This window comes from Durio zibethinus, chromosome 9 (assembly GCF_047325235.1).
Source record: "Durio zibethinus cultivar Kanyao isolate XHJ-2024 chromosome 9, ASM4732523v1, whole genome shotgun sequence".
Taxonomy (NCBI): Eukaryota; Viridiplantae; Streptophyta; class Magnoliopsida; order Malvales; family Malvaceae; genus Durio; species Durio zibethinus.
The window spans coordinates 2,322,332-2,347,315 of NC_143170.1; the positions used below are offsets into that span (position 1 = coordinate 2,322,332).

The 24,984-nt window shown below is 34.6% G+C and overlaps 4 protein-coding genes and 1 pseudogene across 20 annotated transcripts; all 5 read left to right on the forward strand.

Moving 5' to 3' along the window:
- Positions 1-4,954: 4,954 nt before the first annotated feature.
- LOC111315232 (metalloendoproteinase 4-MMP pseudogene) lies at positions 4,955-6,528 on the forward strand (annotated as a pseudogene).
- Positions 6,529-7,327: 799 nt separating this feature from the next.
- LOC149516706 (uncharacterized) lies at positions 7,328-10,574 on the forward strand. Of its 15 annotated transcripts, none has more exons than XR_016344977.1 (5): positions 7,329-7,696; positions 7,831-8,005; positions 9,050-9,120; positions 9,707-9,747; positions 10,066-10,341. XR_016344977.1 is itself a non-coding variant. In XM_089765410.1 (4 exons), the coding sequence occupies exons 1-3, from the start codon at positions 7,524-7,526 to the stop codon at positions 9,724-9,726; spliced, it is 312 nt and encodes a 103-aa protein (XP_089621536.1). In that variant the 5' UTR covers positions 7,328-7,523; the 3' UTR covers positions 9,727-9,747; positions 10,066-10,341. The 15 variants fall into 15 exon arrangements, 7 of the variants coding, with proteins under 7 accessions (XP_089621536.1, XP_089621537.1, XP_089621538.1 ...); XR_016344979.1 differs by having other exon boundaries at positions 9,050-9,102; XR_016344981.1 differs by having other exon boundaries at positions 7,330-7,696; positions 7,831-7,949.
- A 462-nt stretch (positions 10,575-11,036) lies between these two features.
- On the forward strand, positions 11,037-13,138 carry LOC111305431 (uncharacterized). The gene is made up of 6 exons (XM_089765405.1): positions 11,037-11,413; positions 11,518-11,638; positions 11,735-11,922; positions 12,027-12,100; positions 12,231-12,380; positions 12,481-13,138. Exons 1-6 carry the CDS (start codon positions 11,041-11,043, stop codon positions 12,619-12,621), a joined length of 1,047 nt encoding a protein of 348 aa, XP_089621531.1. The 5' UTR covers positions 11,037-11,040; the 3' UTR covers positions 12,622-13,138.
- Positions 13,139-15,094: 1,956 nt separating this feature from the next.
- Positions 15,095-16,987, forward strand: LOC111315240 (zinc finger protein ZAT9-like). 2 transcript variants are annotated; one of them, XM_022916829.2, is made up of 2 exons: positions 15,095-16,247; positions 16,622-16,987. In XM_022916829.2, the coding sequence occupies exon 1, from the start codon at positions 15,248-15,250 to the stop codon at positions 16,214-16,216; it is 969 nt and encodes a 322-aa protein (XP_022772564.2). In that variant the 5' UTR covers positions 15,095-15,247; the 3' UTR covers positions 16,217-16,247; positions 16,622-16,987. The 2 variants fall into 2 exon arrangements, with proteins under 2 accessions (XP_022772564.2, XP_022772572.2); XM_022916837.2 differs by having other exon boundaries at positions 15,105-16,247; positions 16,656-16,987.
- A 2,860-nt stretch (positions 16,988-19,847) lies between these two features.
- On the forward strand, positions 19,848-24,935 carry LOC111315252 (peroxisome biogenesis protein 19-2-like). Of its 2 annotated transcripts, XM_089765414.1 has the most exons (8): positions 19,914-20,275; positions 20,550-20,653; positions 20,739-20,861; positions 20,996-21,919; positions 22,013-22,061; positions 22,336-22,621; positions 23,789-24,105; positions 24,703-24,935. In XM_089765414.1, exons 4-8 carry the CDS (start codon positions 21,880-21,882, stop codon positions 24,746-24,748), a joined length of 738 nt encoding a protein of 245 aa, XP_089621540.1. In that variant the 5' UTR covers positions 19,914-20,275; positions 20,550-20,653; positions 20,739-20,861; positions 20,996-21,879; the 3' UTR covers positions 24,749-24,935. The 2 variants fall into 2 exon arrangements, with proteins under 2 accessions (XP_022772583.2, XP_089621540.1); XM_022916848.2 differs by having other exon boundaries at positions 19,848-20,653.
- The last annotated feature ends 49 nt before the right edge of the window (positions 24,936-24,984 follow it).

The window sequence follows — 24,984 nt, forward strand, 5'->3', positions numbered from 1 at the left end:
ATCTCATAAGAGATTTATTTAAGATTTATCAGATATTGTTTGATGGAAAAGAAGACTTGCAAAAGAAGAATTTTAAGAGAAAAATGATTCTTAATAAGTAAGTTTGACTTGCAAGAGAAGAATTCTAAAAGGAAATGGATTCTTAATAAGTAAGTTTGACTTGCAAGAAAAGAATTCTAAAAAGAAATGGATTCTTAATAGGTAAGTTTGACTTACAGGAGAAGAATTTTAAGAGGAGAGAGATTCTTAATGGGTAAGTTTGTATGGTTATAAATAGGTGAAGTCTTTATAGAGTTAGGTATGAGAAAAAGATGTAAGAGAGTTGTAGGGTTTTATGGGATAGACACCTCATAGGAGTATTTGGGCTCTACGTCTTATGGGTGTATATGTTTGTTTGTGAGTGGACTAGAGGAGACTGAGAGGGTCTACATAGGTATGGTGTATGAGAGCATATGGTTATGTGTTTGGTTGTGTTGAAAGGGTGCACAAGGGTTTGAGTTTGTGTTTGTTTGGGTTGAGAATACTCCATAGGACTAGAGGAGATTGAGAGTGTCTTATAAGTATTGATTGTTGAGTGAGGTATTGATTGTTGAGTGAGGTTGATGATTTGATTTAAGTTTGTAATTCTCTATAACTAGTGGATCTTGTTTTTCATCCGTGGATGTAGGTCAGTTGGACCGAATCACGTTAAATTATTGTCTCTTGTGTGTTTGATTTATTGTTTGATTTCGCTTCCATTGGTGTGATTGGATTGAAGGCTTTTAGCCCAACAAATGGTATCAGAGCTGTGGTGATCCCTAACAAATGGTATCAGAGCTGTGGTGTTCCCCAACAAGTGATATCAGAGCTGAAGGTTCGAAACGTGAGAAGAGTTGAAGATTCAAGATGTGAAAAGAACCAAAGGTTTGAGACGTGAAAAAGCTGAAGGTTCGAAATGTGGGAAGAGCCGATGGTTCGAGACATTGTAAGAGTTGACAGTTCGAGATATGGGAAGAGCTTGATTTGAGACATGAGAAGAAGTAAGCTTAGAGGAGCTCTATTCAAGAGAAAAGTTAGAGTTTAAGTTTTGAAGATTGATTTGTATGAAACGTGAAGACACAAGAGAAGAGAAGATGATTGTAAGACTTCCATTGCAGGTGGAGCCAAGCATGTCTAGCATGAAGATAGATGATTGATGGAATTTGAGTCAAGGTGAAGATTGTTGGGAATATTGACTCAAATCTCATAAGAGATTTGTTTGAGATTTGTCAGATATTGCTTGATGGACAAGAAGACTTGCAAAAGAAAAATTCTAAGAGAAAGATGATTCTTAATAGGTAAGTTTAACTTGCAAGAAAAGAATTCTAAAAGGAAATGGATTCTTAACAGGTAAGTTTGACTTACAGGAGAAGAATTCTAAGAGGAGAGGGATTCTTAATGGGCAAGTTTGTATGATTATAAATAGGTAAAGTCTCTACAGGGTTAGGTATGAGAAAAAGATGTAAGAGAGTTGTAGGGTTTTATGGGATAGACACCCCATAGGAGTATTTGGGCTCTACGTCTTATGGGTGTATATGTTTGTTTGTGAGTGGACTAGAGGAGACTGAGAGGGTCTACATAGGTATGGTATATGAGAGCATATGGTTATGTGTTTGGTTGTGTTGAAAGGGTGCACAAGGGTTTGAGTTTGTGTTTGTTTGGGTTGAGAATACTCCATAGGACTAGAGGAGATTGAAAGTGTCTTATGAGTATTGATTGTTGAGTGAGGTTGATGATTTGATGTAAGTTTGTAATTCTCTACAACTAGTGGATCTTGTTTCTCATCTGTGGATGTAGGTCAGTTGGACCGAACCACGTTAAATTATTGTCTCTTATGTGTTTGATTTATTGTTTGATTTCGTTTCTGCTGATGTGATTGGATTTGAAGCTTTTAGCCCAACAGGTTGATCATAATAAACTATAAGTAATAGAATTTTTAAAAAAATCATAATTTTTTTTGTATGTGTGATTATCGAAATTGAATTCTGATCATTGTAATTATGAATCCAGCATTAGAAAAAGTGTTATCAAGGGAAAATTGTCAAACCAAGTTAAGAATCATGTAGTTTCATGCAGTTTCAATGGCGCTGCTGCAAATTCAATGGTGATAAGTCCCAATTGCGAGTGAATAAAGGGTTTGCTTTGATGAGTTGAGAATATAAAGTGGTGAGTGAAGACAAGTTGATGGAAGGGAAAGCTATTGTTTTGTTGATTATGTCTTAAAATAAGGTTTTAAGTTATATGATTAAAGGAAGTTTACTCGCATCATGATGTTTTTAGACTAATGAAATGAACTTTTTTTGCCCCAGGGCTAGCGGTAAGTGGACTCAATGAGCTAAGGTCCCAGCGGCCCCATAGTTACCGTTTTCCTTCTTCTTCTAGTAATTTTTGCTTTAATGAGCTACAGATAAAGGATTAGCTCACACTAGAAAAGGGAAGTATAAATTATCAAGTATTTAATGTTTGTGCAGGTGAATCCAAATATTTCTTAAAAAAGAAATAAATATAAAGCCAACACAAACTGATTCCGATTTGTAGTCGTTTGGCAAGTTTGGGCTACCCATTGGGCTTTGACAGGAAACGAAAATATAATTGGGCTTGACAGTGATTTGGGCCATTTTTTGGGTTAAAATGTTGTAGGGAACAAATTGTGATGGTTAGGTCAGGTTTAGATACAGGCTCCTTGTTGTTGGGCAAACCCTTTTAGTTTATTAGTAATTGCCCAGGTAAATCAGTAGTTTTTAATCGACCAAAATCCAGTCTCAGGCTCCCTACCACAAAAATGTTTAGATATTTTATCTATGATTTTTTAATTATAATTTTTTAATTATTCAAACGTAATAAATAATTATATAATAATTCATTATTTATAAGTTTGAATTTTATATAAATTTTTTTATAAATTTCACATAATTTTAAATTGTAATGTGTTAATTATAATTCAATGATCATATGTGACAGCTCTGTCTGTAAATAATTAAATTCTTTTTTTTTTTTAAAAATTGATGAAATGCTGAAATTTTTTGTCATAAGGTCAAATACAGACTTTGAAGTAAATATTTTAAGAATTCATCTTAGTAAAAAATCATGAATTGACTGTGAATAGGCAAATACTGATCAGAGTGAGGTTGCAAAAGGTGATAGGCGTTTCCATTACATGGTGTGAAATTGCTCTAGCCACTTAACATGCCTCACCTCAAAAATCCAATGAACTTAAGTCCTCCCATTTAATTATGGTTTGATTGAATTTTGTACCCTTCTCAAATTGAATGGACATCTTGCCAAGTGGATGACTTTAATCAATCACCAAAGTCAGTTTATAATTCCATAATATCCCATTCATCATGACATCATCAATGGCTACTAGTAAATTAGTTTATCTCCTTCCTTGAATATATTACTAATTAATGTATATTATATTTCTTTATACTAGAAACAAGTTCATAATTAAAATATTACTTAAAAAATATTTTTATATTTAAGATACTATTTTTATTAAATTTAAGTTGAAATAATGCATTAATTATATTTTTTCCCTAAATTTTAGACTCTTAAAATTACCTAAGGTGTAATGGTTAGCCGGTAGGTTTTAGGTGTTCCAACCATTGACCTAAAAAAGGTATGATCATATCCATATACCATACATAAGTTCTAACTAAAGAACCAAGGCAAGGTGGTGTTAATCATCAGCTGTCTTGACGAAGGCCAAAAGAGGAACAAACAAATGGAGATATTTTTTATGTTTACTTGATTTCTATTAAATCAACCATAGAGCTTGTCAAAAAAATAAATAAATAAAACCCATATGAAAGGGAAAGCAACAGGGTTTTGGACTCTTTGAAAGAGCTATAGTCAATGACAAAAGAAGTATTATTCATAAAAGTAATAATACTCCCATTACAAGATAACTTCATTGCGATTTTGAAAGCGAAACCATGGAAGACTTTGGCCTTAAATAAACAGTCATCCTCTCTCTCTGACTCTCTGAAATTGTTTTGATTATCCAGGGGCCGGGGGATGATGTAATTTGGTGATCACAACAGAAATTATTGTCAGGAAATGGATATGGTGGCCAACGGCAGAGAAGCCTTGGGTTGATGGTTTGCTTCTATAGGTTTTATAATAGCTTTCAAAGCAAAAACAATATTGGTAAGCCCATCCCAAGTTCGTAAAGTCGAAAAGTTCTTCCCAACCAAATTTCAAGCTAAAAATTTGACTCCTGTTATACTCCAATTAACAGCTTCTTCAAGAACATTAAAGACAAAAATTTCCATGATGATCGTTTACTTGCAGCTTATTCATTTTATTCTAAAATCTTACTCGTTAATGATTAAAGATTGTAACTTAGAATCGATTGCTTGCATATGATGAGCAGGAGAGACTTGTAAATTTCTAAGTAAATGCTTAACTTGTTAAATTGTTGAATTCTGACCTCCAGGTTAAACTGCCAAACCCTTTCAAAAGCAACGGTCAAATTGATGGAACATGAAACACGCAACTGAAGATCTTCAGTCACCAAGAATTGTCTTGTATTACAAGTTAGAACAATAGGAAACCTGAATGGAAAGTGATCTGAAAAACAACTAATGCTGAAATCAGCTAATTTGGTCAACCAACAAAATAAACTTAATAAATTTGAACCAATCAAGTTAAACTAAGACTATTAAGTATATACTCTTTTTAATCCCAAAAAAATATTAATTTAAAAATCTGATTAGAAACTGAGGCAGTGGTTAACCCATAATTCTGTGCCTCCAAAGTCAGAATCTCCAATGAAAAGGCAGGCACGGCAGAATCTATGTAACTTTCTCATGATTTTTTCTTGTTCCTCGATCTTATCTTTGCTATGTTTCAATTATTATTATTATTATTATTAATGTTTTTAAAAAAAATTATTTATGTAAATTTAAAATTGATTTTTGGGGATTAATCCTAACCTAATCTCCTCATAAAAACCTATCTATTCCTTCAATTTTCGGCTATAATCCCAAAATAACTAACAACGGAAATCATGTTTCAGTTGTTTGGTTACTATTCCTTCCTCTTCCTCTTTCTTTTCATCTGTTTTTTCCCACGTCCTTGTTTTCCCGCCAGAATCACACCGGCACAAATAACTGTCATAACTAACGATCCTCACAACGCCACGTGGCGTAGTTTCATTCGTTTTAAAGACGCCGAGAAGGGTAGCCACGTCAACGGCATGTCGGAACTCAAGAAATACTTCCAACATTTCGGCTACCTCTCGATTCGGGACAACCAAAACGGCAACTTCACTGACGTTTTCGACACTCAATTCGAGACCGCTGTTATTTTGTACCAACAAAAGCTAGGGTTAACGGTAACCGGCAAGCTCGATTCCGACACGATATCAACAATCATGTCCCCGAGGTGCGGCGTTTTGGACACCGCCCCTAAAATCCATGCAACGAAACATTTTGCATATTTTTATGGAAGGCCGAGATGGGTGCGTGGATCGCCTATGACTTTAACGTACGCCTTTTCACCTTCGAACATGATCAATTACATAAGTTTATCGGAAATTAGAACAGTATTTCAAAGCGCGTTTTCGAGGTGGGCATCGGTAATTCCGGTAAACTTTGCAGAGACAGAAGATTATATATCGGCTGATATAAGAATCGGGTTTTTCAGTGGCGACCACGGCGACGGGCAACCGTTTGATGGGGTTTTAGGAGTATTAGCTCATTCATTTTCGCCAGAGAACGGGAGGCTTCACCTTGATGAAGCCGAAACGTGGGCTATTGATTTTAGGAAAGTGAAATCAAAGGTGGCTATTGATTTGGAATCAGTGGCGACGCACGAGATTGGTCACATACTTGGCTTGGCTCATACTCCGGTCAAGGAAGCCGTGATGTATCCGAGCTTGAGCCCTCGGAGTAGAAAAGTGGACCTGAAACTCGACGATGTGGAAGGCGTTCAGTCGTTGTATGGGTCAAATCCTAACTTCAAGTTCGAATCTTTGTTAGAGTCTGAAAATTCTTCTAACAAAGGAATTGGCCTGAAGTGTAGAACATCCAAGTGGACTTCTTCTTTGGTAGTGGCAATTTTTTTTCTTCTTTTGATGATTACATGAGGGCCTTTTTTTTTTTTTTTCTGTTCTTTTAAGTTTTTTCCCCTTTTTTTGTAGGATTATTTATTTGTGGAGAAAAAATTATTCACACCCAAAAGAATTAAAACAATACTTTGGTTTTTATGGATATATATTTGTGAATTTTTTTTTTTATATTGGGTGGTGTTATATGTTTTTGCTTGCTTTATAGTTTTTTTCTTTTTTTTTTTTTACCTTTGGTGACTTAATTAAATTATATGGTTCAAACTTCTTTAAAAGGTGCCTGGTCAGTAAGTTTTTGGAACATGAGACAATCAAGGAACACAAAACTCTTGACCCTACTGCATTTAGGACTTTGGTGATGAGAGAAATGAGAGGCATGGAGAGCAAAAGGAAAATAAGTACGAATGGTTGATGGAGGATTCCCTTTAATATGCATAGGAATACGAAGGAATTGGTATACTTGGATTTTGCAAGAATGGGATGGAATTGACAGGAAAAGATATGGAGGTTTAATTAATAGTATATAGTTTGATTAGTCATTGGAAAAAAAGGAAAGGATTATTTATTAGTATATAATTTAATGATTTTGTACCTTATTCTTATTGATATTACATCCATTATTAAAAAAAATTTTCCCTTTTCTTTTTTTTTCTTCTTTTATTATCAATTATGGTAAATGAGGATAGAAAAAACTTACATGAAATTTTATAAGTGAAATTCATAAAAGTTTTTATTAGAAATGAATAAATAAAAATTTTAATAAAAATTCAAATCAATAAATTAATAAAATTTAATATAAAAATTAATAATATGTAAAATAATTATTAAAAATATTATTTATAATTCAAATTTGATCGATATTTATTTAATAATAAAATTTTATTAATATTTTTTTAAAAAATATTTATTTAATAAAAATATCTAAATTTATTAAAAAAATTTAAATTTTATTCGTTTGATTATATAATAAAAATTTTTAATTTTAATTTATTTATTTTAATAAAAATTTTTATCAATTTCACTTATAAAATTTTACATAAATCTTTTATAACCAAGGGAACCAGGCAATCCATCAAGGATTCTTAAAGTTTACTTCAATTGGAGACTTGGAGTTGGTTTTACGCTTCAGACCCCAAAAAGATTGTACACTTTGACTAAGGTCCAAAGGTGTAAGGAAGTTGGAACCATATTTTTTCTTTCACTAATTTTACATTTTAAACAACAAAGAAAAAAAATGGTTTTTAACAATTATCAACTCAACTGATTACCCGACCCGCTCCAGTATTTGACCAAATCATATTCTTTCCTTGCGGCTTGCCCCATATGGCAAAAACCCTAAACCCTGTCCTCTCGCGTTGTTAATATTTTCAAAGCTGTCAAGTTTTATTAACAAGTTTCTAAATTCCCTATCTTCTTCAAAAAAATTTTCTTGGTAATGGCTTCAACTTGCAACAGATTCATCAGTAGGTCATCATCCTCCATAAAATCGGCCTTTAGATCTAACGGTCCAAAATCCACATTCTCCAGATCCGCGACCGCTCCCTCCTCCACTCGATCACCTCTCACCTCCCATTCCACCGCTCCTCTTCGCCGTTTCTCTTTCTCCAGGTACAATAAAAAAAAGATTTTTTTTCCATTTTCTAAATTATATTTCTCTTTACTTTTTTCGGTAACTATTCGTTTTCTAAATAGGAAATTACTGCTTTTTTAAAAGTTGAACGTATGTTTTTTCATGATCGCAGGTGTCCATCCGAGCTGGGATGTGCGCAGTCACTGTTGCCGCTGCACAGTGTGGTGGCTGCGGCGAGGATGACGTCATGCCTGAGCACAACATCGAGGAGTTGCCGGGCACTTTCTCAGGGTACACTTTGCTGCACCTATCCCGGCCTCTAGTACTGTTTTATCTGTTTTTTTTTTGTGAGTAACTTTTTTTTCCTTTTTTTGCTTCTCTGACTATTAATATGAGTATATATCTGTTGGTATTTCATTTTTTTTTTTTTAGTTTTGGTTTTGAATTTGTTGTATAATTTTATTGACTTTTTTCCGGGTTCAATTACTTCAGGTATTAAGATGTTGTGAACATGAGAATTCTGAATGATTTTTTGCCTCGTAAATGTAATGTCTGTGTTATAATTGTGGTATAAAGCTTTAGGGCTAAGAGCTGGATCATATTGATTAAAATGAGCAAATAGCCAACTAATTCAAATTAAAAAATAATGATTCCATGAATGTCAAATTTTTATTTTTAATTCTTCAAAATAATTGTTTTTTTAAACACGTTCTGCTTAGAAGTAAGAAGCAAGTAGCAAAATCTCTGTTTCTTTCTCTCTGTCATGAAGCTGAGTATTTGCAGAGACTGTAGACCATGCACGCATAAGATAAGCCAGGAATATTATGAGTTTTTCTGAATGAGTTATGGAAGAGATGTATAACTTGTATCTTCATAGTTGTTTGTTGAATTAGCCTATTAGGCATAGAAACACTTTTCCTTCAAGGGTGTTTGACAAATACCCACCTTGCATCGGATAGGTGAGTCATGCACCCTTAAAAACATGTCTTTCAAATCAGGCATAGAGACACTTTTTCTTCAAGGGTGTTTGACAAATACCCACCTTGCATTGGATAGGTGAGTGAGTCATGCACCCTTAAAAACGTGTCTTTCAAATCAGGCATAGAAACACTTTTTCTTCAAGGGAGTTTGACAAATACCCACCTTGCATTGGATAGGTGAGTGAGTCATGTACCCTTAAAAACGTGTCTTTCAAATCAGGCTTATGAGTTACGAGGAGGACCACAAAGATTGTAGGAAAATATTTTTAAGATGCAAGCTTTCTTGAATTGAAGAGTCTGTTTCCAAATTATACTTCATATGCTACTTGAATTTGAAGAATATTGATTTCATAATCTTTTGGATATCACAAATGATTTCTATCTCAGATCCACAATATTTGGTTCCTGCAGGCACATAAGTTCAATATACTTGAAAGATATGAAGTGGGAATTTGCAGTGACAGGTCCATCTTCATTCTCAAGTATGAAACCACGAGTGCTTTTTTAGTGATCTTGAAAGTACTTAATTGCGTCAGGAATTTAGGATAGAGCCTTATTTTCACATTTCTCTTTTTATAATCTAAATCAGTTCCCTTATTTATACTCTTATTTCTGGAAAAAAAAAAAAAGCCTCTATCAAATCTAATACATGGTGATCCTTTGTACTTGTGGGATTGGAACATTCCATGTTATTCCCGCATTTGTGCACCTTGTGTACTGTTTTCCTCCTGCCTTTCTGGTAATTAGTCTTGCTTATGTTATATAGGAAAAGATATAACTTCAAAATTTACATATTAAAATCTGCCACCCCACTCCCCCCTTCTATTCAGCTTTATGATTTGTGCCTACAATTGCTTCATTCTTTTGACAAACTCTTCTTTTAAGTGTAGTAGACACATCCACCTAGTGAATGCATTCTAATGATTTCCGCAATAGGGCAACAGAGATCAGGATATGGTCCAATCATCTTTGTGGAATATAATATTTTGACTTCAATTTATTGCAATTAGAGTGATTCATTTACGAGTGACTAGAACACAATGGTAATGTAACTGCTCCTTTTCCCAGATGGAATTGATGGTACGTGAGACATGTGGCAGTTTTTGGAGGTGGGCCTGTCATCTATTCTCTATTTGTGACATTGAACACTGGGAAACCACTTTAGATGATCCAAGTATAATGACTTTTTAAGTGTTCTTACATTTAGAAGTTTGTACAAACCTTCCGGAATGTCTCTAAGCTTTTTGTATACGTGCTCAAAACCAAATATCATTAATAGCATTTATAAATTTAACGTGTTTGTTGAGATTGAGCTGCTGCACTTGTTTGTTATTTAGGATTAAGTGCTATTATCTCTGCTTTATTTTCACATTGTAGAAAGGTTTCTGCTAATAACTCTGATTTGAGTGCATTCTCTGTTGTCTTAGAGTTTGGTCTAGCAGTTCCAAGGTGACTTGTTAGAGAGCGTGATAATGGCGAGTGCTCAAATGACTGAAGCAGCAAGGGCCTGTAGATTTTTATTTGAACAAAGTTGTCATTTCTAGCGGCAGTGAAGCTAATTATGATTCTTATAAGTTATGAGATTGTTTTCTCTCAAGTCTGAAATAAGAATTTGAGTAGTCTTCTTTTGACATGTTCTTATATGCTCAAAAGATAAAACCATCACCATCTTCTACAAATTCCAATTTACTTGCTTCCCGTGATTTTCTCTCTCCCCTGCTGATGTGTTTTCATTTTGTTAGTATAATTTTTACTTTAAAGCGAATCAGTGTGCTAATCTTCATCTCCATGTCCAAGGGCAGGTAGAGGATGGTCTTAGAGTTTGTCGATAAACTTGATCAGAGTATCTGCATCTCCAAGCTCAGGCGGCTATTTCATAGCGTTGCTGATAGAATTATTGGAATATTTTGTTGATTGATTCATTTCAACTTTTAGTGTCGCCCATAACGAGAAAGCCGAATGCCTTTCTTTTTTTTAAAAAAATTTTTCTGAGGACGACAAAAGCCCAATCTTTTCTTGACCAAGGCAAAGCCCAATCTTCAACCATGACAATCAACATAAGTTAAAAGTGTAAAACAGGTCTCATAAACAGATGCAAAATCTCCCTTTTGACAGTTTCTGTGTCACAACGGTCATTAGCGGCATTTCGTCTTTCTTTGATACAAAACGTAAAATTTTAAACAACAAATTTTCAGTTTCAATCTGCGCTCCCTCAATTCTCAAGCACCTACGGCAGGTTTCGTAGGTGCTTGAGCCCCCCTCCCTCTCCAATCTATGCGACAGAACTTCCATCACGCGTCACCACCAAGGCCTAGTTCTCCCGAGGACAAAAGTTCGGCGTCTTCCTCGAGAAAATTGAGATTTTACAATAACAATATTAATAACACTAGCAATTTTCGGGCATGGCAAATCCAAGTTCCGTTGTTCCCTACAACAATCCTCATGACACCCTGTACATGGACGAGGTTTTGAATTTCCTGGACATTCAGAATCCTACTCTTGGGGACTTTACCACTGAGGAAATACACTTTTCACGTCCCTCTTCAATCCCTCAGTCCAGAGAGCAAATTGATAATACCATTGATCCTTCGGATGATCCAGTCATTAGGGATTTTTATGATGAGACAAATGCTGAGAATTCTCAAAGAGAAACAGATTTGGGAACAGAGAGTTTAAATAATGTGAAGTTAAGTCCAGTTTCAGTTTGGCCAAGTGAACCGATCCCATTTGGTTGTTGCTGTTGCCAAGTTCTGAGAGAAATCGTTCATACTAATGGTGCGTTTCATGTTAAATTAGAGTCAGATCAAATGGGGTTGTCTTTATTTGTGATCAGGATGTTCCCTTAATGATGTATTTCATTTTTTTTTTAATAATGCTAGGCATTGCTGTTACGAGACTTGAGATTCATGGAAGACTTGGAATGATCTGTCATGCTATTCTTAATGATCAAAGTAGTAGTAGTAATGCGGTTACTTCTGGCCATCAGTATCAAATGTTTGAGTAAGTTTCAGATATTTATCTCTCCCCTTTCTTTTTCTTATTCAATTATTTGATCAGAACTTGGTTACAATCTTCATTTTGCTACACTTTGATTAGTTTCTGCAAAAAGAGCATTGAGGATGTGAAGCAGTTTCTGACTCAATATTGCATCGAACGAAACCAAGCCGGATATATCCTGATCAAGGATCCGCTCTCGATTTTCTATGAGGCCATATGCGTGGGGCTTGTCTGGGATGATAATTTGTGTAATGGCGACTTTATCCAACCATGCTCCTCAAATTCAGGTATCTCATTGTGAACATGTGGATTGTTGATGGTTTCCCATTTTTGCAACTCCGTTTTTGTCATATAATCAACAGTTTGGCGGAACTGTTTAATTTTGGTGCAGGGGCATTTCAGATGGATGAAGCAGGGAACAGTAACAACCAAGAGAGACCTGCTAAGCCCTCCTTGGCAATACAGGTTGTAGCTACTGTCTTCAACCCTTGATAATACAGGCTATATATCACTAGAATTTTTCCCATGGGCCTTACTAAATCACTCTAGTCACTATATCTAACTTGGTTATTTTCTTATTGGGGGTGAGATGCAGAGAGAGAGAACAAGAAACCTGACCTTGAAAGAGATTGAAAACTATTTTCATCTGCCTATTCAGGAGGCAGCCAAGAAGATGGAATTTTCTGCCACTGTAGTTAAGAAGATATGCCGCAAATATGGTGTGACAAGATGGCCCCATAGAAAGGTCCATTTCTTCATCAATCGATATGGCTTTCTTGGATTCTACTATATATATATACTTTTTTTTTTTGGTTACTGAAGTTACTCCATGTTCTGTTATACAGATTCAAAGCATGGAGAAGAAAATAACCAATTGGGCGTCTAGGTTAACTTCAATTAATGATCCTGAAGAAAGGGGTCGTGCTGAAAATGAAATCCAGAGCCTGCAACGAGAGATAGCCAAATTTGGTGAGGGATCGAGCTAGTTAGCAGGTGACTACTTTTACTATTAGTAATCCTACTACTATTAGATTTGTAATCATTTGACAAATAAGACAAGTCAGTCAATGAAGGGACTTTTTTAGCATTGTTCTTCCCCCTCTCTTACACAGGCTAGCTGTAAATTATGATGTTGAGAATTTTATAATCTCTTTGCGGAAGGTTTTTTTTTTTCTTTTTTTTTGTAACAAGGTCACAACATTTTGAAATTATTACTCGGTAGATTTTGCTGTAGTACTTTCATCAGCTTTAATTTCTGTATATCATGGGATATAGGAGGATGAACCAAATATTATGCAAGCTGCTGTTAAGATTGTTGGCCGACAACGTTACAGTTCATCATTTCAAAAGGAAAAAATGTGGTTGGCTTGAGTCAAAATATGAGCCGAAAGACTGTCTGACTGCCGCGAGTTCACCGTGGTTTTAGGGCCATTGATGAGTCTTGTTCCAGAGTAATGGCATTGTATAAATTACTTTATGAATTCAAAGACCCTTTCTTTTTCCTGCTTTTGAGCTTATCGTGGATGTTCCTGTTCCCTTCACTCTGACCAACAAAGAAACATTCCTGGATATATCTTCACGTTTATCGGCTAAAGGGCTAACACCTAAAGAAATCAACCAAACTACTTAAATCTTGATTTGTCAAACTATGGTATCAAAGTCTGATTCCAAGTTTTAAAATCTCAAATTCGAGCCTTAATCGTAATACGGAAGACATAAAAATTATGTAATAGCTATTGGGTCAAATGTTGGAATAGCTTTGGTGTTAAAGACATGAAAGATATTAGTTATCATATCCTTATACAAAGAGGTTTGTTTTGAAAACAACATGCAGCTAATAATTCATTGATTCTCTTTATCATGCTTACAAAATATATATAAAAAATTGTATCCCAAATGATTTGAAATAGAAATATAAAACAAGAAAATCAATGAAATTATTTCAAAGTTGGTCCAAGGGTCAAATTATCAAATCTGACCCGGTCAAAGTTAATTTTATATTTGACCATTCATCGACAAGGTAATCAGTTGGACCTTTTAGCAATGTCCCTTCTTTTCTTTTTCACGTAGGGAGGCGCTAAATGCATCCCTATTCTTTTTCTTTATATTTCAAAATTTTTTAATTTTTTTTCATAATTTTTTAAAAATAAATTCTTAAAAAATTATAATTTTTTTCGAAAATAAATTTTCAACAATCATATAATTTTTCAAAAATCCATTTTTTAAAAGTGAGATAATAAAAATTTTACTTAAAATATTTTTTAAATTTTCATTATCCCACTTTCTGAAAATGAATTTTTTAAAAGTCATTTAATTTTTCAGAAATTTATTTCTAAAAAAAGTTTATAACTACTCAAAAATTTGTGTGAAATAAAAATAAAAATTAAATAATTTTACTTAAAAAAAATTAAAGTACGAAGAAAAAAAGCTTAGGTTCATTTTGCACTTCTCTTCCACATATTTAACAATCTTTTTTGTATTTTACAATCAACGAAAATATAAAAATAATGAAACTGTAATTGAATTCGATTTGACTTCTACGATTCATGCTATTATTTTTAACAAATAATATTTAATACTTTTAAATTTAAAATTTAAAATTTTGTATTTTTAAATTATGATTTTTTAAAAATCCTAATTAATTCTCGGTGCACATTTGAAACGAAGGTACGTTTCATAATACTTCATTTGAAACGACCCTTGCAAGTTTCACTATAAGACAGTTGAGTTCAAGATACACATGTTTTAATGCGCATTTGCAATTATCACGCCGCATAAAAAATTGAGATGAATTGATTTAAAATTTTAATAATTATTATATATAAATTTAATAAAATTAATATTTTATATTTTTATATTAATAAAAATTATTATACATAATTTTTATAAAAATTATAATTTAAATATTTTATATTATATAAATACAAAAATCGTCTAATTTATTCGAGATAATATTTTTTAAAAATTTATAAAAAGATTAAAATGATGAGGTGACTGGTTTGGCACTTCTATTGGCACGTGGTTTTATCATCGTGTCCCGTATGGCTCTTCGACGTCGTCGGCGTGCAACAAACCCCACAGTTTTCCTTGACTAAGCCCTCTTTTTAAACGATAAGCATACGGCAGAAACACTAGTCGTAGATTTGACAGGGCATTGGCATCCATTTTTCTCAGAAAATTGTTGCATTCATTTAGTTTCGTTCACATCAAAAACATACTATTTCACAAAAAATGGTAAAATTAATTTTTTTTTTCAAATAAAAATAAAATTCCATATCATACAACTCATATATACATCGGTTTTATTTTAATAATTCAGATAGTAAAATTTTTATTTTAATTATTAAAATTAAAATTTTAATATTTTAACACCAAATGTACAACAATTAACAAATGCATCATTATTTTTTTATAATTTTTTAAAATGTTTGATAAATAACTAAAAAAAATCAGAACTTTGGGTTGTGTGTCTTTTGGTGAAGGAATGCTTGTCACCTACTCCTTTTAAGTTCCGAATCTTTCTTTCTATTGCTCTCTCATGCTTTTTAGAGAGAAGCCACTTGAAAAATAATGAGCTTTGTTTGATCTTTGCTTTGCTTCCGTTTTGTGACAATGGAGAAGCACAAATGCAAGTTCTGTGCCCGAACGTTCTCTAATGGCAGAGCTTTAGGAGGTCACATGAAAGGCCACTTAACCAACCATCCGCTGCCCCCAAAGAGCTTCCAGAACCAACTCCGTGACCGTGTGGAGGCAGCTTCTTCATCATCTTCTTCATCAGGTGAAGAGCAAGAAATACAAGAAGAGAAAAGCAGAGAAGTAGTTGAAGAGAAATCTTTGGTTTACGGGTTAAGAGAGAATCCCAAGAAGAGTTTCAGGTTTGCAGATCCTGAATTCCCTTTTGCGGTAGATTCTGGGTCCGTTGTCCAAGATAGAGAAAGTGAGTCAGAGTCAAGAAACCCAACTCGGAGACGCTCCAAGAGAAATCGGAAGATGGGTATTAATGCAACAGGAACAGAGGAAATCAAGAAACCAAAGTTGTTGAGAAAACCCAGTTTGGTCGAGTCACCGACTGAGCCAGAACCGGTGAGTTCAGTTTCTGATACTCCACCTGAAGAACATGTTGCTATGTGTCTGATGATGCTGTCAAGAGCTGTTTGGAAAAGCAACAACGTGGAACAAAAATCCGCTGAGTTGTTGGAAGAATCAGAAGAGATCAAGCTGAACAACAACAACAGTGAGTTTAGTAAGAAGAAGATTCATGGAAAGCATCGATGTGGGAAATGTAAGAAAACATTTCGATCTTTTGACACATTGGGTGAACATAAAAGGGTTTGCTGTGGAGCAAAAAATGCAGGTAAAGCTGTTAATGACAGCAATATATTTGAGTGCCCATTTTGTTACAGAGTGTTTGGGTCAGGACAAGCACTTGGCGGTCACAAGAGATCTCATTTGCTTGCTGCTGCTTCTTCATCAAATACTGCCACTGCTGCAAATTCTACTAAATTTGAGAACAATTTGATAGATCTAAACTTGCCTGCTCCATTGGAAGATGATGAGTTTAGTGTGTTATCAGATGCATAAATTCAATGATGGGGGCTATCGAGCAGTTATGGTAAGTCACGTGGATCTGACGCCACAATATTCAATGTTTTTATGCATTGTTTTAAACTTTTATTTTTTGGTACTGTAGTTGCTAATATATCTTTCTTCATAGATGAAATCATAAATGTTTTTGTAGCTCTTTCTCTTTTGATAATTCTTTTTATTCTTCATTGTTGCTGACACACAAATTCATTTCTTGAATTCTCCGCAAGTGTTTTTGTCTCAAACACTTAAATAATTGTTATAACTAAAACTTACTATTGCTGAAAATTGTTTCTCTTTTGTTACTGAAATACTCGACTCTAAACTTCTTAGGACAAGTTTTCTTTTTTCCCCTATAAAGTACATTTTTCACTTCTTCCAATGATTTTGTCATGGTATTAGTGGCATACTGAAGCTGCCATTGTTGCGGAATCAGATAGCAATGACTTGGATCAAGTTTCACTTCAAGGGTAACCCATGTCAGAAGAAGCAGAAATACCGAAGCATTTTTTCTGGGGGTTTGGCTTGCTTGTGGACCAAGCACTGTTCTCTGCAAGTACCAAAGCTGTTCAATTCTGTTACCATATCCTGTTTTTTGTTTTCCAGCTGTTCCTTAAACTGTTTATCCCCTGCAAAAACAATGTTTGTTCTTTTATTTCTAGATCCCTTTTGTTCTCTGCTCCAATCTGGAGTATCAATGGTAGGACATTAACCACAAACTTGAACATGAATTGACAAGAATAACCTCAATGGAACTTGGGTTTTACAGTTCTTGGTCTATGTCTTTGGCAAATCTGTCTTTGAAGGTGATTAGTGGCTAGTGAGTACTGACTCAGGGGAGATCCAAATCCCTTGAATTTCTGCATGAAAAGATAATGTAAAATTTTTATCTGCCTTGAAATGAACGAAATATCCGGGCAAAAGGAGCTGCCCATCAGTCATGCTACTTTTATCCGAGAATCAGTCAGATATATTAAACGCATCTGATGTGCATTTGGTTCACTGTTTTTCCCTTTTTTTTTTTTTTTTAAATTATACTATTCCATTCCATCCGTCCATTAAAAAATGTCTTTCCAATTTGATTACGGAAATGAAAAGGGCATTATGCTCAATAAAAATAATGGTTTATAGGTTCCTTTCTTTGACGCATGCATGCTATTTTCTTTCTTCCTAAGGTTTCTACTTAATTTATGCTAACAATTATATGTAGATTAGAAGTTTTATCTACTTAGTAGACAAACATGTAGTTACTGATTTTACTTATCATCTTTTATAAATGAAAAATAATTTTTTATTTTACTTAAACAGATTAAAACTAAAATAAACCAAAAACTCTATATAACTAAACATCAATTTGGTTGAATTGAAACATCTAAATACCAAAGTTTGGATTTGAGCTCTTTCATTTTTATTCAGTTTCAGTCAGATTTAAAATTTTATTTTATTAATAAATTTATTATTTAATTATTAATATTTTAATGCATAATTTTTAAGCTTTTCGAACCCTCAAATCGTAAGGGCTTGATCAAACCTGTAACAAGTCATTCAAAAATTCGACACGTAAACAATCGTCCGTTAGAGGGCAAATAAGTAAATTGAGATTTAGGATTGGCCCAGTGTGATATGCTCCCCTCTTTATGAAAAGTGGCAGCAAAGTACTGAACCGAGGCTGTAGTCTGAACTGATGAAATGGCAGACTTTTTGCGTCAACTTCTTGATATCTTTTTCTCTCGACGAACTGCCCCCACCCCCCCCCCCCCCCCCCCGGCGGGGATATACCACGTTACTTTATTATAATATTAAAATTAAAAAAAAACTCAAATAAAATATTTATTATAAAAGATAGAAATGCAAAAGTAAAGGTTGTGCAAAGGATTTTACGTAAGCAGTTCCATCGTTTCGTTAGTTATTATTAATACAACAAAGTCCGACCATGAAGACGAGAACCTAAGGCACATGTTATTATAAATACATTTTAAATTTAAATTTAATTAATTCATGTCATTATATTAAAAAAATAGTATTTAGTATATTTAAAATTTAAACCTCAATATTTTTATTTTTTTTAGATTATAATATTTTAAAAGTACTAGTTAACAAAATTCATAATTATATATAAGACGATCAAGAGCAAGACATAATGGGGAGATGCCAAATTTCCAATTTAGTATGAAAGTGGACAAATTAAGTTAGAGGCCTGAACAAGTAGTGATGTGGGCTTTACATGCATGTGGAGATGTTCACATTTTCTCTGCAACATGTTCCATGTTGTATGTTTTGGACTATCATTCAAAATAAGTCCACATTGAGGTGGGTTAATTTCTTTTATTTTTGGTTGTTCAAAGCATATGCAAAAGCTTGTGACTTGACCCTTTGTTCTTCAACAAATCCTGCTTTTGTGACTTTACCATCATCCAATTCCAGGCAGTACTTGTTTTTTTTTCTTTGTTTTTCTGCAAAATTTAATGGCATTTTAACCACAAAAGCCATGATTCCATGCCCCAGTTTAGGTTAGAAACAGAGATATGGCTGACCTAGTCTTTGCCATCAGGGTAATGTCTCCCTCACGTGAGGTATGAGATTCTGAAGAAGCTAAACGATCCAGCAACCATTATTCACCTTCCACCTAAACAACCACCCATGCCTTTATCTAGTACTATAGTTATCAATTTTAGACTTTCTAGTTGATCAAAATTGGGAACAATTAAAGCATGTGAATTAATGAAGATTGAAGTGCTTATAAACGCAGCAGTAGCCTTTTTATTTGCTCGTCCATCACTAGGCATTTAAAACAAAGCCTAAGATTAATAGCTGAAAGATTATGTCCTTGAAGCCATTGAAATGGAAAGACTATATTACAACTGAGAGCACAAAATAACTCCCTTGATGAACTAGAAAAATTATCTTAGACCCATTGAAATGGAAAGAGCAAGCATGCACTTTATTTTTTATTATAACCAACTTGCCTTGTGGGCTGTGGCTCTGGAAAGTGGCTGCCTCTTCCAAAATAGGTGTGTCCTACAACGAGCCTAATAGGGCTTTCAACTACACATATAGAACCATACAGTCTATAGTCGTTAGGCCACAGATAAAAATTAAAAATGGCTGCCAACTAGCTTTCAATTTTGACGACGAAGGAAGGAAGCTAGGAAAGAGGTGTGCAAAGGCTAGAAAAATTGACATATAAAGAAGATTAAAAAAATAATTGTTTTTCCCAGCGGCCTTTGGCTTAGTGGCATTGTGTCCGGCATTTTGGGAGGATTGCATCAGGTAAATCTTACAGACAGTGGGATCGGATGGGTTCAGGATAGGATAGAGTAGACAAAGGGCTAAAAAAAAAAATGTTTTGGTTGATGAGAGCAGTAATTATTGTATTGTAGCAGCTGAATTTCAAATGATAGGTTTTCTGACAACATAATTTCGTGATTTGACCACGAAAAAACTTAGCAATCCAACAACATGATGTTTTGTTGATTATAAAACTCTTCTCAATCTAGAACCCACTTTCAGGTTCTCATTCTATACCAGGGTAAGAAAATAAAAGAAAAAGCCTCATTATTAACCTATAAATGGATGAAAAAATTTGATACAAATACGCTAATAACAATGGCTGATTGAAAGCTCCTTCAAAGCAAATGCTTACTGATAAAAGTGATATGATATTTAAAGTGCTGAGATCAACTTGAATCACTTCAAAGGCAAGAGAAAAAAAGTTAGCCATTCATTTATATTCTCTGTATGATTACTTGATTAGTGATAACTTTTGTTCTTCCCCACTTTAAATGTTGAAAAATTTCTCAGTGCTTCCATGTGAATTTAAAATGGAAACCAATTAGACAAAGAGAAATGGCAAACAATTTCCAGTATTCAAACCAAAGCTGGATTCTTGAAACCAAAATTGGATGGCTCAAAAATGTCAGAATTGCCAGATGTGAATCATCTGACATGGACTACAGAAAAGCTGGAAATTTGAGGCTCCTTCTCTCATTGCTTCAAATAGCTTGCTAGCATTATGGAAAACTTCAATCTCCTTTTGGTGCTGACACTGTGTTGAAGGTAAATACTTTTATTGTAATTTTAACTTTTTTTTTTACAAGTTTTCTCTTAAATTTGTCATTTTTAACCGGTAATTGTATCTTGGGAAGATGCTTGTCATGTGAATTTTTTCAATCCAATCCTCTTGCGCTTTCTACCTTACAACTCAAGAAATAACTGATCTTCTGAGGTTTTTTCAGTTTATCTGTTCTTCTTCTCTGCTTTTTCTGTTGCTTGTTATATTGTATTTCATTCTTATTGGCATGTCTCTGTTGATGGGAGACTCATACTCCAGAATCAGAAGTTACTAAGCTCTTTTCATCTGCGAAGAGGAAGGACACACTTTATGGTGCCCTTAGCCACTGCTTGCAGCAATTGCCTTCTGAAGGACAAATGCAGGTACGCCATCAACTATACTTTACTATTGTTATTGTTACAGGTTGTTTTATCTTATTTTTCTTAATTAACTTTAATGATGGTCTAGGCAACCGCTTCTGAGGTACAGAGTCTTCTGGTTTCTGGTAGAAAGAAAGAGGCTCTACAGTGCGCTCAAGAAGGTCGATTGTGGGGACCTGCACTTGTTCTCGCATCACAACTTGGTGATCAGGTTTTTTTCTATTTCATGCAATTGCCTGTGACTTAGTCTGATTTTCATGTTTAAGGAGGATTTTAACTGAAGCTGCAATTTCTCTCTCACTCTCTGCATTTTCTTCTGGGTATGGTGGCTTTGGATCGATGCAGTTCTATGTTGATACTATGAAGCAGATGGCACTTCATCAGCTGGTAGCAGGGTCTCCTTTACGGCCATTATGCCTACTAATTGCAGTTGCAGGGCAACCAGCAGAAGTTTTTTCCTCTGGCACCACAGCTGATACTTGATAGAATGGACAGGGTCTTCCTAGGAAGGCTGAAATCAGACCTTTAGGATAGACATTAGGAATGCCTCCATCCTCGTTTATGCCTGGTCCAATGAATAGCAGTTTTGGGGATGAGCTACATGAGGTGTGTCCAATGGACAGTGGTTTTTCCAATCAAATACAATACTCCTTTGTGTTGCTACTAACTGTATATGAGACCGATCTGAGGAACCGGATGGAGTCTGGATTTTCAGTTGAAACAAAATTTTGGGTTACATTAATTGCTTGTGTCAGAGCAAAGAAACAATTTTTTTCAACTTATGGTAATAATAGATGCAAGCAGCACTTAAGGCAGTTCTATTATTAGTATCAGACGAGTGGATAATGGAAATTATGGTAAAAGTTTTACTTACAAAGAGAAGGTAAGTGTTACGTCTGTAGGTGAAATCAAATTCTTCGGTGTGGTAGGATTTTTCCGTTCCTGGGGACTCAACACAAGAAGATAATGTGAGATCCACTATCACCGTATTTTATTTCTTTTTGATAGTACAAAAGACAAAAGAAAAACGAATATGCATTTAAGCAATCCAAACTCCAGCCTTGATTCTGACGCAAAACCCATTTTGGTTGTAACGCCTGGTTGCTCTTCCATTCTAATTCAGCTCAACCCATATTCCCTCCAGAACAAAAATCATTGCTTTGAGGTTTCTCTACTTATATATATATAGAGAGAGAGAAACAGAGGATTAGAAGTCTCTGTTAGCAAAAATGGCAGACAACTCTGATGATTTAGACCGACTTCTCGATAGTATGTTTCTCTCTCTTAAATCTTTGTTTTAGTTCTTTTTTTCCCTTAATTTTCTGTTTCTTAAACCTCTGAAATTTGAACTTTGTTTTTCAGGTGCTTTGGATGATTTCCAGAATCTCAACCTTATACCTTCTGCTCAAAGGTACCCTCTTTCTCCCTCTCTCTCTATACATGTATTTTTATAGGTATATAAAACTTTCATCTTTCTTTTTTTTTTTTTTTAATTTCTCTATATCAAGTGTTTCTTTGGGTCCAAAATTTTTCCGCCAAGCTATGGATTCCTTCCTCTTTCTAACTTTTTTCCTCAAAAGCTAGATGTTTGATTAGAAATCTGTGATATTAACTCTGGTGATTTGCCTTGGTTGAGTTTTTATTCCAATTTCTTCCAAGTATTTAGCTTTATATTTGGTTAATAGGGGAGTAGGAGGAGATGATGAAGAAAAGAAGCAAGAATCTGGTTCTTTACCAAGTGGGGTTCAAGGATTAGGTATGGAATTACCTGACTTGAAGAGCAAGAAAAAGGGAAAGCAAAAGGTTTCAAGGGAATCCCATGTCATAGAGGCTCTTGATAAATTGAGAGAACATACCAGAGAGACTGTAAAAGGATTGGAATCAATGTCGAAACCTGGAGGAGATGATTTCGGGAAGGATGCAATAATGGAGGATTGGGTCAAGCAGTTGGAGGATCTTGCAGGGTCTCAGGTATATTTGCTTGAATGTTTTATTGTCCCTTATAAGGTTTTGATATTGTCACTTATAATTTGCTTGGTCTGGTAGTTTTTTTATTTTGGAATGTCAAGTAGTTATTGTACACTTCGGTTTGGTTTTTGCTGTAGTCGTAGTTTTGGCTTATTAGCTTTAAAATTTACCATGGAAGCAGGTGCTTGTTGATCCTTAAGTTGGAATTTGCACGTTATTACATATTAGGAGGTTGTATTCCAATATTCTGTGAACAAAACTTGTAGCATTTTCATCCAATTAATTGAGTTAGATTTCCTGGCTTGAACATTGAATTATCAACTGTTTTTCAGTTGTGACTTGAAAATCAAGACAGTTTGTTTTATCCTCTTCTTTTTTTTTGGGGGGGGGAGGTTGGTTGTGTCTCTCAGGAACACTTTGAATTCACATGACAAGATCAGTAGTAAGATTGCCTTATGCCATGTTATTTGTGCTTGCCTTCTTTGTTCTATGCATTTGAGATGTACATTCTCTGGCTTTCGTCATTGTCCTCTATATCTGCTATAAGTGAACTAGTGAAGTACCTAAAATTCATGAAGCTTTGAAATGAACTTCCACCAGCCCCCTCTTAAGCCAGCTCCAACCCCCCTAGAAACATTCCCTGAAAGAAAGTGCAACATGTGTTTATGCATAGTGCATGAGATTCAATCCGAGATTCAGTCCAAGGGCTTTGGGTATATAAACGACAAAAAATGCAGACAAAAAATGCACTTGCAAAAGCCCTAAGAAAAAGGTTGGTTTTAAGGAGGTCATTGTGTTTTAGTGTTGATCACTCTAATGATGAAGTAAAATTTGACATGGTTGGCAAGACTGGCATGTTATATATGTTCAAAATAGATAGGTTTTGATTGGTTATCTTGTCTTATTTGAGTTGCATCTGAAACTTTCAAATTTGTTGAGTGATATAGCCAGTTGTGTTATCTATGTTTATATAGCATTATAAGTTACAGAGTGTTGTATGCATTCTTACACGGACATGCATATGTCTCATACATACATGCAAACATTTATCCTTTAAACAATCAAGGGCATATATTTATTCATGCACATATCTTATCTTCTATTATGTTAGTCATATTTAGTATCATGTGCTAGGAAATATATACTTGATTATTCCATTGTTTTGTCCAGAACATGGATTCCATTGTGGAGACTATGATGCAACAACTTTTGTCTAAGGAGATTCTTCATGAACCCACGAAGGAAATTGCAGAGAGATACCCACAGTGGTTAGAAGAGCATAAAGCCAGTTTGAGCAAAGAGGACTATGAACGTTACTCCCACCAATATGAACTGATAAAGGAGCTTAATGGAGTGTATGAAAATGATCCTAATAACTTCACCAGGATTGTTGACCTCATGCAAAAAATGCAAGAATATGGTCAGCCACCAGATGATATTGTGGGAGAGCTTGCGCCTGAATTTGATTTATCCAATCTTGGCCAGCTGTAAGTGCTCATTCTTTTGCGGCAATCTAACATTCAATATTCTGGTTTTTGTCCAACCTACTAGCATGTATCTCCTTCATTTATGAAAATTGTTGTCCCCTTACCTTCAGTGCTGTTTTTGGTGAAAGGCCGTTTGGCAGGATAAAATGACGTAGGAAAACGGTTTTCAAATTCAAACGATCACCATACAGTAACTCAAATCATGAATCAATTGTTTTGTTCAATAATTGTTGGGAATTGTTGATCTGCTGAATATTGGGATGAGGGTGGTGGTGGTTCTGTTGGCCTCAGATTATATGTTACTGTGGTAGAATGGCCTGCCCTAGGTTTGAGGTTTATATCTCCTAGCCAAAAACCGGTAACTGGTCAGTCCTTGATTTTACTTCCCCAGAACTGCAGCAGATACATGAGGATTTTCACCGTTCCGAATTAGTTTGACTGAGATATTACTCATCTTATTAAATGTAATAGATGCTCTTATTCAGAGATTGTTGTTTCCTTTTTTTTTTATGTTAGATAAATTTTTTCTGTTATCAGTTTGTCGTAAGGGGCATTTTCCTTTGTTTCCTTGGCTAACAAACACTTTTACTCTTCCAGATCCCCAGAGACGCTAGAGTCACAGCAAAACTGTTGTATAATGTGAGGCAATATCCTGTTGAAGACTCTGTTACTAATACCTTTCTGGGAAATAAAGTAGCTTTCCTTTAAACTTCAAGTCATTCGATCCTTCAAGAAATTTCATGCTCTATTTTGAGCCTGGTTTCTTGTCAAGATTATGTATGATTATGAGGAAAAAGGCTTATGAGTTATGACCAAGGTTCAGTATGCAATTTGCTTGGTGATTCTTTATTTATTTATTTATTATTTTTAATAAAAGCT

Excerpts from the sequence above, each read along its gene's own strand:
- LOC149516706 (XM_089765407.1), top strand. The coding sequence starts at position 7,524 with ATGGCTTCAACTTGCAACAGATTCATCAGTAGGTCATCATCCTCCATA. Across the intron at positions 7,697-7,830 it reads CGCCGTTTCTCTTTCTCCAG|GTGTCCATCCGAGCTGGGAT; the intron begins GTACAATAAAAA and ends TCATGATCGCAG.
- LOC111305431 (XM_089765405.1), top strand. The coding sequence starts at position 11,041 with ATGGCAAATCCAAGTTCCGTTGTTCCCTACAACAATCCTCATGACACC. Across the intron at positions 11,639-11,734 it reads CATCAGTATCAAATGTTTGA|TTTCTGCAAAAAGAGCATTG; the intron begins GTAAGTTTCAGA and ends CACTTTGATTAG. Across the intron at positions 12,381-12,480 it reads CAAGATGGCCCCATAGAAAG|ATTCAAAGCATGGAGAAGAA; the intron begins GTCCATTTCTTC and ends TCTGTTATACAG.
- LOC111315252 (XM_022916848.2), top strand. The coding sequence starts at position 21,880 with ATGGCAGACAACTCTGATGATTTAGACCGACTTCTCGATA. Across the intron at positions 22,062-22,335 it reads CTTATACCTTCTGCTCAAAG|GGGAGTAGGAGGAGATGATG; the intron begins GTACCCTCTTTC and ends TTTGGTTAATAG. Across the intron at positions 22,622-23,788 it reads AGGATCTTGCAGGGTCTCAG|AACATGGATTCCATTGTGGA; the intron begins GTATATTTGCTT and ends TGTTTTGTCCAG.
- LOC111315240 (XM_022916829.2), top strand. The coding sequence starts at position 15,248 with ATGGAGAAGCACAAATGCAAGTTCTGTGCCCGAACGTTCTCTAATGGC.